Source organism: Apteryx mantelli, chromosome 16 (genome assembly GCF_036417845.1).
Source record: "Apteryx mantelli isolate bAptMan1 chromosome 16, bAptMan1.hap1, whole genome shotgun sequence".
NCBI lineage: Eukaryota > Metazoa > Chordata > Aves > Apterygiformes > Apterygidae > Apteryx > Apteryx mantelli.
Window position 1 is genome coordinate 18439249 of NC_089993.1, and position 15496 is coordinate 18454744.

Sequence of the window (15496 nt, forward strand, 5' to 3'; positions counted from 1 at the left end):
ATTGATATTTTGGGAAATGCAAACCTTTTTGTGAACCCTGAAATTAAATAACTAGTTCATTCTTGACGTAACAGAGTAATGCTTATTTCTAAGTGTCTGTTTGCTGTATGAATATTCTGTGATTATGTCCAGAATTAAGCATTTTAAATTAATGTACCTGAGCATCTCTTGCTCCGTGTGTGTAAGCAACTAATATACAACAAGGTAAGAGGAAAAGACCTGCTAAATTCCGTAAATTACATCGAGGCTAAGATGCAGAAATTATCCTGTGAATTAACTGTTGCTTCTCCCATCCCAAAACACAGACACACATGCACACTTACTTTAAATATTAAATCAAGACAAAACTAGACTTTATCCATTTTACAAAAATAGCTCTTAATGAGATTTAATGCCTGTCTCCATTTTACAGATGTTCCAGACAAAAGCTACCTGCATATTTTATACATAAGAACAGAACTTGTGAACAAGCTGGAACATCCCCTCTGAGCTCATCTTGTTTGAATGAGTGTAGTAGGTCACCTGGGTAAAACCTTCCTGTAGCTTGTTAAAAATGTCTATGGTTGTGTCAAGTTTTCCCAACAATGATCCAGAAAAAAAATGACTTCACAATAGAAACAGTAATTCCTTACAATACAGTTAAGGAATGTCTGTTTAGGTAATAAAAAAATGCACCAATGTTGTCATGAAACTAGTAAGCATTCAAAATGGCTAACATAAGGTTATATAGCAATGGAACATCGATAGGTTAGATCTTTCCTGCTTAACTTAATTAGGAAGCTAGAAAATTATTTCTGAAGCCAGAAGAATACCAGAGACCTTACCCTGGAGAGGTTATCTTCATTGGAAGTTTTGCAATCACAGGCAAAACAAGGTATTTTAGCCTCTGGAGAGGCAAGCAGACTGCATTTTGAGACTTCTTGTGTTACAATTCTCCCTCCCAGACAAGATTTACAAAGCAAATGCTAAAACTGTCTCAAGTTAAGGTATAAATAAATAAACTGGAGTGACATGACTCCAACAGGATACTCTTGACTTATGCTACAGCAGAAAATAGTCTCTTCATAAATCTGAGCATGAAGTGGTTTTAAATAGTTTACATGTGATCCATGCCCTGTGACTTGTCACTTATTTTTGGTTCTTCTTTTCTCAGACCTTTAGAATATATTATGTGGGATTCAGAGAGATTAGTTATATCCATTTCCAGGAGTTCTGGATGTTGTCACAGGTATCCGAGTCTTGCCAATGAAATCTAAAACTGAGGTCTACTGCCACACTATAGTGCTTAATGATGACAGAATGGGATTTTAAATAACTCAGGCTGGTTCTTTGCATGTTGCTGAATTTTAGTCTTGAGTTCGCAGGTCTAGATTTAGAGTTGAATTTCAGAACAGACAGCAGCATTATTTATTAGCACGTATTAGTCCAGTCTCACAGCAATTAAGAAAGGACTCAAGTCACTCTTCAAGTTAGTTTGAGGACCACAAGAATAGTGATGAAGTTCCACTGTGCACCTAATGCATACACTGCAGGCTCAGCAGTGATAACTCCGGGTTCCCTGCAGGCATCTGAGGGCAGCAAGTGAGGCTGGGCAGCCCTTAGTTCCGGGACTCTGAGGAAGTTGGGCTGCGAACTGTGGACATCAGGTGGGACTTGTATGTCTTGCTCAGGCCAGTCATCCAGAACTTCAGAAGCTTGACGTTGTCCTCCTCTGCAGCTCCCAGAATGCTCAACAGTTTTTGGGTGTCCTCCTTGGGTCTGCTGTCCACTTTAGTGAATTTAAAGAGGACCTTCACTTTGCTGCAGAAACAAGAAATTCCTGTCACTATTACAACGGACCTGTACACATCAAACTGAGCAGTGTGAGCAGAATGAGCAGTAGCTTCTGTTGGTGCCTACAGCAACTAGATGTTAATAAGAGCTTCAAAAAATATCCCAAGGAAACTATTTTCAAGCTTTAAATGAAGAAGCTGGGGGGAAAAGGAGTACGGAAAAGGGGAAATTAGTACCCATTTTCACTAGTAATACTCATAAGTCTAGTCTGTTTTTTCATTCTAGCGAAAAGTTTAATGATTACCTGGGACAACTGGGAATCTCCCCTGGGAGGCACACGTAGCGCCCAAGTAGCCTTCAAGCAAATGTTAAAATCATAACAGTTCCATGAATTATTTCACCTGGCCAGTCTTCCTTTTAACTACTAGCATCTTTGAAATGTAGTGCCTGAGGGTACAACCATGACATCTGTTTGGCATGTTGTCTGCACTAGAATATAGTGTACTTTGACAGGCTTATATATATTTGCATACTTAATTGTCGTAATCTATATAAGGCAGGCAAGTATTGTCATGTAGGTAACTTACAGATGCATGAACTGAAGCATAAAGGTTGAGAACCATGGAAAGCCAAAAGTAATTAGGCTAGAGTAGAACCGATATTCTTAGCTCCCAACAGTGGGGTTTACTACTCTTAAGACTAAAGTGAAAGTTAACTGGCTACAAGTTTGTCCTTTACTCTGGAAAAACTGTTCTAGGATTAATGCTGAAGCTGTTTCATCGAAAACAACGCAGTTGCACTTACTTCATCCACTCTTCCTTTAGGCAAACAAGGCACTGATCCACAACATCTACAGACAGGTTCTGGTTGGTCAGAGCGGCTTCAATCTTGTTCAAGATGGTAGGACCAACTACAAGAACAAGAAGAGGAAAAAAGGGTGAGAAACAGGACTTGGAAGATACAGATTACCTATTTGCACCTTTACTACTAATTGTTAGCAAGGACTGGTCCATTTATTCATTCTAAAATCTATAATGCATGTTTGTTCCACCTCTTAATCTCTTCCAGAGCACTGATTTGCACTCATTTTTCACTAGTACTTCCATCTGGTTATTAATGCAGTTCCTTCTACATACAGAAGGCTATAACTATTAATAACAGCACAGCCAAATTCAACACAGATCATTATCTGAGAACTAATCAAGCCAAATCCTTTCCTAAGTCAAGAAGAAATCCACCTGTTTTACAAGGTGGAAAAATATACCCCTCAGCTGCCCACCTTGATTTAATTTCCATGGAAGAGGAGTTAAAGATCATCCCACTAGAAAAACATCTGATCCAAGAAGCAAAACGTAACTTTGTGAAGGATACCAGAATACACACACACACACACACAGGTTCAGGGGCCTCTGTTTTATTCAGACCTGCTGTTAAATGGAGGTTGTTTGGATTCTGTTGTATCTAGTCTCAAACCAAAAGCTAGTAGAAATGCAGAAGTTTTATATAATATATTATCTGAAAATTAAGATTTTCCATAAAACCTCCACTTCCATCCTGAGGGTATGCATCCTGTTTGAGCAGCCATCAGATGGAACACTAACTTGCAGCTGACCTGTACGTGTAAATGTGCTTCCCTTTATTTCTCTGTATCTGTCTCTGAACGTAACTGTTGTTACATTTGAACTGCAGCGACTAAAATCTCCACTCTTGCCTTAATGTTCCTCTTAATAAGGGCAATTTCAGGGTACTTAGTAAAAAAACAAATAGCCAACCAACCCAGGGCATTCCTTTCCTGGACCACTTTTTGGAATTCCCTAGGAGGCTATTTTCTGAGGAGTCCGTGGCCTGGTAAGTGCAATGTGGTGGTGCCGAAGAGACCTTTCAGTGACTAGTTTTGTCCAGAAGCTTCTGGACATGCTGCAGGTTGGACGTAACATGCTTGAGCTTTGAGGGGTTCTGAAGAGATCTAACTGTGTTATTAGGATGCTATAATCAAACGTGTAGACCTACAGCAGCTGCTGGAGCACAGGAAGAGCACTACAGAGGGAATAAGTCTTTGCTTTGCATTACACCTGTATCTTCAGAGGACAGAGCAGGAAGGGTTAGCCATCTGCCTCCTCTCTTGAGAGAGGCAGTGAGGCCAATTCATCTAAGTTAAGACTTCCCAGAAAACACAAGATTGATTGACCTGAGTATAAGCCACAGCTAGGTGCAAGTGTTCGAGGCCCTGAACAGTGATTTGCAAAAACAAAGCTCTGTATCAGTCATATTTGTCTATTTTGTAGAACATGGGAGATGAGTAATGTCATGGTCCTCATCTGCTTAGACTCATTCAACAGTGAGTGATTCTAATATAACAACATGAAAAGACAAATTCTTCAGGATAGAAAGTGTTCATTGTGGGTCAGAGAAGAATTCCCCTACAATTGCTACTGTACCCACGTTACAGAATTTCTCATTTATGAAAATTAATAAACTGATCTAGTAAAGCAAACCCTTTACAACTAACAGGCTGTTCTAGACCTCACCAAATAGCAGTAAATCCTAAATTAACACCCCAATTGTATACTAACCTGGCCTTCTGCCCAGACTTCCTTAAGGGCCAGTAAATGAACAGCACATCAAGATGCTCTTTTAATCTCAGTACTACAGGTTTCTTTTGACAAAAGATTGTGTTTTCAAAGCACCCACCTCGATCTGCTGCAACAGGGCTACCGCTGGTGACAACAAACTCGTACTTGTTGAGGGACTGCTCATCATCGAAAAGAGTTGGGTAGAGACTGGACCGGGTAGCAGTGCGAACTTCCACTAGGACTGCAAACTCTAGAGCAACAAAAGCCCAGAAAAACATTAACTGAAATAGCCCAGATTCTAAAACACAGCTACGTACCTGCTCCAAGCAAGCATGACTCAGCTTACAATACTTGGTCCAGCAATAACCTTTGCTCACTAGGAACCAGTACTGTCAGCTATGCTATGATCAGCACTTGCAGCAGGTGTCACACCTTTCAACTACTGATCAGGTAAAGATATGGGGAAAAAAATGAAGTGGCACTGATTTTAGTTCATGCAGTGTTGTTAGACTATCTGCCAGTATTTTATATATATATAAAAAAAAAATTGCCGTGTCCTTTAACACAAGATGATAGGGAAAGAAGAGGGTTCTGCAACAGATTCTTACCAGATGATAATATGTGGGATGGGATTTGTACATGCGGGCTAAGCCCTAAGAAGTTACAACGATATGCCTCTTCATACTGGTCACTGTAGGGGATGATGCGCACGCAACCAACAGGCAGCATAGTCTAGAAAAGGAAGGAAACATGTCAGGAGAAACATTAGAACTAAACCAGTAAAGCACAATTTTCTCCCTGATTTGCAGGGCCAGCCAAGGCTTGGAGCACTGCTGATGCAGATTCAGCTGATTTGGGGGATCAGAAGTATCTTAATCAGCTCGGAAAACTATGCAGTTGCTACACAGAAGACAACCAAGACGACCAAGGATTGCTGTTTTTTTTTTTTTAAACCACATAATTTAGAACACATTCTCCATAAGATTATATGTTAGAGACAAGTCATTATGAACGCTTGATTACTAAAGAAATATATGTAAAAATATGCAGCCAGGAAGCAAAGAAAAAAGTTCCTACCCGTAGCACGTCAAAAGCAGACTGGACAAGATCCATGTCTCGAGCTTTCCAGATGACCTGGTTCCCCATCAGAACATGCCAAGCCAGCATGCGGAATGCTGATGCCCCAAGAACCTGAAACAAAACCATTCTGCATTGGTAATGAAAATTAGTGAAATATCCATTTTAGCCTGTTAAAAACATCACTGCCTCATAAAAAAGCTGTTAGAACAAAAAAAGCAGAAATAAACATGAAAATTTAGCAAGCTTTATGCACAGAGTAAGAGAACTAAACTGCAACACCAAGATTAAGTGTTTTTTGACAGGAGATAAAGGTGTCAGACTGTCATGCAAAACAATACTCTCTCCATCCATGGTTTCAAGAACAAACAGCAGCAAAATATCACCTTGCCAACATGCCTAATCAAAGATCCAATTCAATATTAAGCTCAATAACAGAACAACTGTTTATTTTCTAGCTTTCTCCAAATTCTTTAGCTCTCTGGAGAGATTGCACGAATTAGCCCACTTGTTGGCCAAGTTAGTGGTTTTGGTAAAATGGACACACGCCCGTTTGGAATGGGACTAAGCTTCTATTAGATGGTAACAACTTTCAGGCATTTCTCTGATCTGGGTTACGTTCACAACAATGATCCAGCCATGAAAGATGAAACAATATTCCTAGACAAGCCTACACATGCACAAATTTGCAATGCAATGCGGCACAGTGATAGCTTCAAACATTCAAGATTAGAAAACAGGACAACAGAAGGAGACTAAAGAGATAAAGCAATATAAAATCAAAAACATGGGAAGTTATTTGTCAGGAGTGTCCAGGAAAACAAACTGGTGAGAAAGAGATTGTGCAACAAATGCACTGAACTTTCTCCCTCATCCAGGCAACTGGAAGCACTGAAGAAAAGCTAGATCTGCACAGAACCATTTGTTTTGTTTGTAAATGATTTATTTTTTCCTCTCAAACGCTTTTGTTCTAAGAAAATAAAACTTGGCTTTGAAGGTGCTGCACAATCTCTGTATTAAATTTTTGTCATTGCTTTTGGGAATAGGACAACTGAAGAACTTGAGAGAAATCATATGATGACCTCCCACATGATCACTAGAGGCCCAAGACAAAAGGACGATGATCTCAGAGACAAGAGTCCTCAGGGATGCGGTTAACACTGTCACTAGCTTTCAAATATCAACCCGTTTCATGTTTCTTTGCTGACTCATTTAACTAGCAAGGCAAAAGCAGGTAGCTCACAGAACCAGGGAAGAAGGCAAGTGCAGACTATAGGAAAAAAATTATCTTTTTAAAAAACCTTAACAGGAGAACCAGAGGTTATTAGCTTTTGAATACAGCATATGTCAGAGTGCACGAGTGCTCCTCTTACCTGTCTCATGTGCCTGAGGGAACGAAAGACAGACAACCTTCTGTGAGCTACATTCCAGCTGTTGCAATCTGGCATCAGAGATGTTTCAGGTGGACATTTAGACAGCTCCTGCCCTTCTACAACATCTGTCTGGGCAGAAGGCTTCTCTTCTTCCTCAGAACCATCCCATCCTTCTGACTCTTCTTTCAGGTCTAGATAAAAAAAGGCAGAGTGGTCATAAAAATCGCTGCTCTCCAGGAATGGAAACTGCCTCAGAAGTGCCTACACATCCTGCAGCCAACTGTTTTTGGCTAGATGTGGAGAGAGAGAGCTCAGATATAGAGCAAATAGAGTAACTGAAAATACTACCATTAATAACAGACAGACCTAAAGTAAAAAGTATAATCAAGCTTCACACTTCAGATGTAAGATAACCACTGAAAGGTCAAGAAGGAATTTTCATCTACAGAACACAATGTCATATCTTTTGACCAGCTATGCATTCTCTATTCTTCCTTTAAGGGTCATGGCCAAAGCTTTCTAGATTCTAGTCTAAATGGATTAATAAAACAATTCAGTGTAAGAAAAATTTATAATTCTTTAATTTTAGAAATTTTGTGGAAAAATGATAAAGGACAAGCTTCATATCTTGTGACTGTAAATTCTTCCGGCCACAGACATTCGTTGGGAAGGTGAACCCAGCCAGACAGAACAATAATCACAATGATGCAACACTTCTACAGAAGTGGGAAACAACGTATGTGCACGCAGAGAATTTATGAGGCCAAGGGCCATGATTTCACGTTCCTGTCAGAGTATATAGGAGAACACATCAGCTACTGCACAGCCTAGCACAAAGGTGAAGTCTGAGGGATGACTACACTTATGATGTTGATGAAAGGAGTTGGTGTTTCACCATCCAAAGTATTCTCAAAGGCTCTTCCAGCTCTGGAAACTTTAGTCTCACCTGCAAGTTTTTCCATCTGAACAAGGGTGTCTTCTGTTGGTGCTCCCTCCAGAAGCTTCTCTGTAAGCCGGCTGCCACAAGCTTTCAAAAGCCTGGAAACATTGAAAAAAATAAGAGTGCCCATTAAGCCTACTTGCTCGGTACAAAAATCTTGTAAGAAACTTGGTGCAATGAGCTTAACAAAAAATCTGAACACCACCACCCTGTGGTTTCTTTCAACAGTTCTCAACGCTTTCCTCTGTGTGTAAATATCAATGCTCCTTACAACTACTGCCACTCAAGTCACTGTAAGGTCTACCATTTTGCAATTACTTTGTGCAACACTTATCCCCCATGCAAGTCACACGCCAGTGCTGCAGCCCTCTCTGTGGCATCTTTCCAGGGAAGTCTGATGAGCAAGTCAGGCACTGGAGTAACGTGCTGTGGAATCTCACAGACATGCTCACAGACCGTGCCAAACGCTGCATCTCTCACATTGCGTCTCACAACACACGGGCACCTCCAGGTGAACAACCACTGTACTTCAAGTGTGAATCCCAGGTACAACAGACTGGGGCTGGGAACGTCTTTTCTTGCTTTCTTCCGTACTATATTCCATACCGCAGAGCCTTTCCATCTAGATAGACGTGGTTTCCATTAGCAACCATATTAATAGGTTTACTTCACAGCAACAAGAGAACTTTTGTCCTAAAGGCACCAGAAGGCTGCTGTCTTTCTGTGCTTAATTCCCTCTCACTCAGGGGCAACTTTGCAAAGCCCAATTTACTAATTGAGGAACAACCACCTGGACACTCAGTCACGTTTCCACCATTTCAGAACATGAGAATTTTCTGTTCTTGAAGGAGTTACAGAAGCTAGAAACATAAATGGCATTACCAAGCAAAAGAAGTGTGCAAACATGCCCATAGGTTTTCATCATTGGTCAGTGACGTTAAGGAGCGGGCTGCATTGCCATTCCGCTGGTGCAGGAAGGGAGTGAACGCTGTGTTCATCCGCTGGGCACGCTGAGGGCACCCGTACTGCTCTGCTTCAAACACCTACATCACAAAAGAAGGGCAGTAAAAGAGACTGAAACAAGTAAAATGCTTAAGCAAACCTGAGAAAAAAGAACAAGCAAAAAGGCCATGTCATATACAGTCACCCAAAAGACATTGTAAAATACGGGAAAAGAGAGGAAAGGAACACCTTAGACTGACTAAAATTATCATCAAGCAACACCCATGCTCCCCAAAATGTTGTTCTTCACAACTTTAGCTACTTGCATTTCTAAGGAAGCCAGTGTCTAGCAGTTAGGGCTGTGAAAAATGCTACAACTGGTTTAAATTGACTTGAAGCTTGTTCCTCCTCCTCCTGCTGCCCAGATGCGGACTCGCCTCTTGTCCCTTGTGTCAACTTTAATGAGCTTCCTGGCTGCAGTGAGCTGGATTGGTTTGCAGATGAATCAGAAAGCTAACTACCATAAAGTTTTAGTAAAGCTGAATCAAACTCACTCCCCGCACTGACCCACCTTGAGCGCTTTGCCCTGAAGCTCATCAATGATGCCTCTGATTTTTCCCAACAAGAAAGGCCAGGAATTGATTAGATAAATCCGGTCCATCATGATAGTGATGATGCTGTACCAGCGCTGGAAACCACGAGCCAGGCTGTCTTTGATAAAGAAGGTGTGGCTGAACACAAAGCCATGCTGTTCATCTCCGAAAAAAATAGGGCCTTCACGTCCTGGGCAGACCTGAAGGGGAGGGACACATACACCAAACTAATTCAGCACATCGCACAGCTGAAACACTAAAAATCTGGTTGAACAAAACTTCCTGCTCTTTAACACCACCTCCCATGAAGCCTAAGTTACCTGGTGAATAAAACAAGCCTTTTATAGGCTGCTATCCAAAATACATGGGCAAACAGACCTCCAGAGATGGCCTGCAAACATGTAACCTTCATTTTAACTATCTTAAGAATACAGCTCTGCTTCACTATAATAATTTTGAAAATCCACAAGGAACTGCTGATTGTGACACACAAACACTCATTAAACTGTAAGGTTTCCCTTCCCTTCTATGAGATGCTGAACATAAATGGTCTACAAAGATTAAACATTTCTTGATGCAAAGCAACAGATTCCAATGTTTTTACAAACACAGTTTATCTCAGAAAGAAAAACAATAAATGCATAGGAGCAAAAACAATAAAGGGAATTTTCTAGGGTCATAAGGTGAGAGGAAGAAATCCCCAAGGTTATCAAAGATCAACCCTGAAAATTCCCACCAATCCTGGAATGAACGGACTTCTGTGTCCGTCTTTCCACCTCCATTCCTTCCTTTTTCAGGCTGCACAGAGTGGCTAAGATCAACAAAGCAGTATCCTCGATTCAAAACAATGCATAAGCCCATGGACAAGTTTTCTCCGTGCACTCCAAGCCAGTTACCTCACAACTCAGACTGCGAACACAGGCCTGACGCACAATACTGAACAGCTGGGGGTGATTTGGGTGTTGGTGACTGACATACTTGATTGAAGTCTCTTTGTCATGGCTGACATATCCAGGATGTCCTCCTGCAAGAGAGCGGCAACCCTGAAGATAGAAAAGCAAAATCCAACCGTAAATGAGCATGCAACTACCTAAGGTTTCCAAAGGCCTCTGCATTTTCCCTTCAAAAGGTAAGGAAGAGATATATACATTTACAGAGGCAAATACAGATATTCATTAAGAGTAAGCTGGACATTGGAAGTTTGAGGCAAGGTCAGAATTTGAACCCAGCTCCTCAACTAGCATCCTATGGGCTATGTTTCCCCAGCTGCTATGCTCTTTTTCCACTCTTTGGTTTGATCAGGAATTTGATGACGACTCTACAAGTGATCTAATTCAGTTAAACATCAACAGCAACTGTGAAACCAACTGGCCTAATAAAAACGGCCATCGTCTAAAAGAAAGTAACTAACAAATAGTTCAGAAAAGGTTCTAATAGTAGGCAAGCATGTGAACAACTGCTAACACATATTTTCTCTATCATTTTAATTGCTTTGGGTTTTTTTATCCTATTTCCTGTTCAATACTGCTGTTAAATTTTAATAATATATGGCCAGACCTAACCTAATGAAACAGATGCTCTTCAAGGATGAGTGAGGCATTTCTCAGCCACTAGAGAATCAGGTAACATAGGCTAAAGAGTCCTCAAAAGATCACCTTGTCAAACTCTATACGCACAACAACAGCTCCTTAATGTCTTGTCATGGGTTATTACAGTTTATAAGGACTTGGAGACCTTTTAGTACTGGCAGTCACATACAAATACGAGCACAGGTCACATGCATTTTTTTCCTCCTAAGCAATGCAATTTGCACTAGAGAATCCATGAGCCCTTTAGCTAAGCAAGGGGTCACTGATGTCTGCACACGCACATACACACTTGCCTCACACATGTCTGACTTTTTCGGCCCTGGGCTGCTGGAGTCAGTACTGGCACCTTCCGCTGGGCTGTGTGAGCGGATCCTACTGCTCATCTGAATGCCGCCTTCTTCTTCTTCCGCCTGCTCATTCTGCCCAGAGACGTCTCCGCTGCTTGCACCTTGAGGAAGCGGTGAATGCAGAACCTCGGTACAAAAGAGGGTGCGAGGACCGTGGAGCTCACAAAAATGGCAGAGGGCAACGATAGCATTCATAGTGAGAGCTCAGCACATAGGTCAGGCCTCCTGCAGGAAAGGGAGGCAGCACACAGCATCAGTAAAACAGACAGACATTAAAACATCCCTTGGGCCCGCGTGGCACAAGTCCTACTCTACACTCCTCCGTGAGATCGTGGGGTTAAGCTCAGCTAAAGGGACTATGCGCTCGGTTTGTTTTTTCCGTGGTGAAAGAGGTGAAAGACACCAGCGGCAGCTTCCAGAGTGTTTTCTCTTTGCCCGAGGGAAGCCCTGACACCAAGCTCCCCCCAGGACAGACCCAACCTGCACCATGGTCACCCCCGACCACCCTGCTCCGCTCCCACCCGCGCCCAGGCCTGTAGCAGAGCAGCGGCAGGTCCGCAGTGAGCCCTCCGCCAAGCAGGGAAGGGGCTGGCCGCTCGCAGGGGTGTCAGACCCGCACCAGAGAAGCGGGACCCCCAGCAGACGCGGCCCCACGGACACTCTGACCGGGCCCGGCCTCCCCTCAGCTGGGACCAGGCCCGGCCACCTCAGCCGTGAGGGGGTGACGCCGGGCCAGGCCGTTGCTCCCAGGCCCGGACACCTCAGGGCCCTCCCGGACGGCGTGAGGATGAACTGACCCTCTGGGCCAGGGCGCCTCGGGCCCCCCCCCGGGCCGAGCCCCCCGCCCGCCCCGCTCACCGCCGCTCCGGGCTCCCCCGCCCCGGCCCGTCCCGTGGCTCCGTGCGCCTGACACACACTGACCCGCCGGCCTGTACCATCCCTACGCGGCGGCAGCGGGGGGGGGAAAGGGGGGGAGATGGCTTCCCGGCCCCGCCCGGGCCGCCGCCAAGGGCAGGCAAGGAGACGGACGGCAAGGACCGGGTCCCCACAGAAGCGTCGGCCGCTCTGCGTCGCGGGTACGGAGCCGAGACCCGCTCGCCGCTTCCCCTAGTGTCCTCTCTCCCCCCTCGGTGCGGCAGTGGCTCGGTCCACGGCCGCCCTTTCCATAGGCGTTAGGCAAAACCACTCTCTAAAAACAGGGGGGAAGCGATGAAGCTCTGGCCCACGGCTCCTCCCTTCCCTCTCCTTCCCCCGCACGTTTGCCGCGCGGCCCAGAGCAATCAAAGGGTTTCGACCCCTGGGACGAGGTAGGGACGAGCCGCCTCCTACTACCACCGCGGGCGCTGGGCCCTGAGCCGGTCCTGCTCCCCCCGCCCGGGGCGGGTGGTGTGGTCCAAAGGGCGGGTCACGTGACGGCCGCCCCGCGCGGGGCGGGGGGGGGGTGCGCCGGGGCGTCCTGGGCGCGCAGGCGCGTGCGCTGCCCCCGGCGGGGTGCACGGCGCTGCACAGGGCGCTGCCCGCTGCGGTGCGGGCGGGCGGGCGCAGCCTGTAACGCGGCTGCGAGCGGCACCCGGGCAGGGCCGGGGGCTCCGGGGCTCGCCTCGGCCAGCCGCCTGCCTGCATGTGCGCAAACACAGCCGCGGCTCAGGAGCCACGGTTGCACGACAGGCGCAACCCATCATGCAATACAGCGTATGCATTTAATAGTATTTTAACTGCTCACAAACCCATCCAGCTATTGCCCGGTACCTCCAGACACAAAGGAGAGGAGACGGCTCAAAGATCCGTTAAAATGAGCATGCACGGATCTTCCTCCATTAAAAACATGCAGCCGTGAGACAGCGATGCTTCAGTATTACAACACTTCAGACCATTAGAATATAAGATTAGAGCTGATGAAGGCTTCTTCCATTAAATGTTATCTTTTCCCTCCTCCCTTTAATATATGAAGACAATTACATCTAGGAATTTACCCAGGCAATTCCCAGATGAAGGCCCTGAAGGAAGGGAGCAGGCACCTCAAGTCAAAGGAAACAAGCCAGTTTTAGTCTCTTCTAATATATATGTCCTCCCTCTTTTCAGTTGCTCCAGTTCGTCATTAGCATCGCAGTGGTATCAGTTTACTATTTATCCCTAGGAGAATATGAAAAGATAAGCCCCACATTCCCTTAGAAGTAGTTATCCTTTCAGGCTTTAAAATAATCAATTGCTGGATTCTCCCCCTTCCCCTTACAGTGTAGGTGACCCCTAGACTACCTGAGCCTTACAGCAAGTCTTCCACAATGTAACAGCATAGGTCTAGAGCGCTTTTGGAAACAGTGCTAAGGCAGATACAGGGCTGTATTAGTCTTCCCACAAGAACAAAAAGGTCTGGTAAAAAAATAATCTACATTTTAGCATTCAGCTGAGTACACCTTGTATTGCTGCGGACAGAGTTTAAATCCTCAGAAATAGCAGATATCAATGATACTACTAGGATACATGCCCTTGGCTCCAAGCAGCCACGCTTGGACTAAAGAATTATGCTTCTGTTGGAGAAATGACACTCAAATGGTCAATGAGACTGATGATGATGATAACACAAGAGATGAGATTTGAATAGAAAGAGACCTGATTTGCAGCAAATGTTTGTTCCCGAGTCCATCTAACCCTGGAGCCCATCTTGGACCAGGGCCAGCAGCAGCTCTTTCTAAGGAGGACGTACTGTGTGCTTGTGCAAAAGAAACTAGCTATTTCTACTAGAGATACACCAGGAAACCTCTGAAAAGCTACCAACAGAGCTTGAACAACTCCTGACCACGGGGCACGGCCCCACGCAGACGACAACTAGCGTGTCCTTCCAGCCAACTGTAATCACTTGTCCTGAGATGTGACAAGAACAAGAGAACCCCCCAAAAGCTAAGAACAAGCCAAATAAGAAAGACCTACTATCTCGTTCTTTCAGGCCAGCCATTTAAGACAAGTTAAGAAGAATTACTCGTTTTTTATCTTTATTTTCCAACAGTACATTTAAACAACTTCTCAGGTCTAACCTCCTCAGCCAGTTTGGCCATGCAGAAAACAATTCCTATGTTATACAGATTACCTATGACAACACACAAAACGGGTCGCAGTTGTACTGTAAAGGGAATTTGTATAGAACAAGGCAACTTTAGTGACGCAAAAGCATATGGTGCAATGGCAACACTGCAGGTATATTAGCAAAGTTTACTAGTTAGGGCTCCTCAGTGGCACAAAAATAGGAGAGGTGGTTGCATGCAAACAGCTTCTAGCCATTTTTTAAGGAAAAAAACCCAAACATGTCAGTACCAGCTAAGTATAACTGAACTAGAGACCCCTCCTGTGGCTAAAAAGTGTAGTTGCAAGTCTCATGCTACCTTCATAACTGCATTTTATATCTTTGCTAATTAAGATGCATGAAAATATGATGAGTTAGATATCAAAGCAAGCACTCAGTATTTTGTGATCACACCTTGTGGTCATGCACGACAGGAAGAACTAGCCACAGCACTTCTCCCATCCTAAGTTCAGATAAACACAGCACGTAGTGGTCTTATATTCTATCAAAGTCCTTCCCTACAACAAATGTGAGTTAAAACCAGAAAGCTCAAGTGTTCTCAAAGCTTCTCAGTTGGCCACAGCCCATGCTATTAGTTCCAAGACTTGAAGGAGCTACTTCAAAAATCTGGAAGACTTAATTTCAACAGGATCTCAAGACATGCAGATGCCAGACGGTATGTATTTATCAGATCCCTACTTAGAAGCCTTTCTGCAAAGCACTTTTGGTGAATGCTTTCCATCTACTCAACTCCAGTGGCGAGAGCTGACTTTTAATTTTCAACAGCAACCAGGGAATTTAACAGCACAATTATCCACATCAGAAAAGAAACTTTAGCAGGTCTCTAACTTTCAAAGCACTGTCCTTAAAAAACACATTAAGAAAAATAGCATTATATGTAATCTCAAACTATCACATAGCAATTTCTACCACCCTTTCGACATGTGGTATGGATTTATTTTACCTACTTTAGGCAAGGAAAAAAAGAAAAAAGAAAAAAGCTGTTATTTGTCAGCTGCACATATTAGTTTGCTTGTAATTCCACATATACAAAAGCCACTGCAACAGCTCTCAGCAGATATGTCCACATTCACTAATAAGAACTAGTGCTACGAAACCTTAGCCATGCTAAGTGGACGTTTGCGGTTCTTCTCAAACTTCACAAAAGCATTCTTCATACATTCTCCCCCAGCAAGCGATCCCTTGGTGACGAAAGGTGAGCTTTCCACAT

At 44.0% G+C, this 15496-nt stretch overlaps 1 protein-coding gene across 3 annotated transcripts; it reads right to left on the reverse strand.

Moving 5' to 3' along the window:
- Positions 1 to 353: 353 nt before the first annotated feature.
- Positions 354 to 12114, reverse strand: FLCN (folliculin). 3 transcript variants are annotated; one of them, XM_067306307.1, is made up of 12 exons: positions 12066 to 12114; positions 11154 to 11432; positions 10168 to 10314; positions 9250 to 9471; positions 8619 to 8779; positions 7743 to 7834; positions 6797 to 6987; positions 5424 to 5537; positions 4955 to 5078; positions 4465 to 4596; positions 2578 to 2683; positions 354 to 1800 (listed from the first exon to the last, which is right to left on the reverse strand). In XM_067306307.1, exons 2-12 carry the CDS (start codon positions 11400 to 11402, stop codon positions 1599 to 1601), a joined length of 1740 nt encoding a protein of 579 aa, XP_067162408.1. In that variant the 5' UTR covers positions 11403 to 11432; positions 12066 to 12114; the 3' UTR covers positions 354 to 1598. The 3 variants fall into 3 exon arrangements, with proteins under 3 accessions (XP_067162408.1, XP_067162409.1, XP_067162410.1); XM_067306308.1 differs by lacking the exon at positions 12066 to 12114 and having other exon boundaries at positions 11154 to 11901; XM_067306309.1 differs by lacking the exons at positions 354 to 1800; positions 2578 to 2683 and adding an exon at positions 2695 to 4121.
- Between the last annotated feature and the right edge of the window lie 3382 nt (positions 12115 to 15496).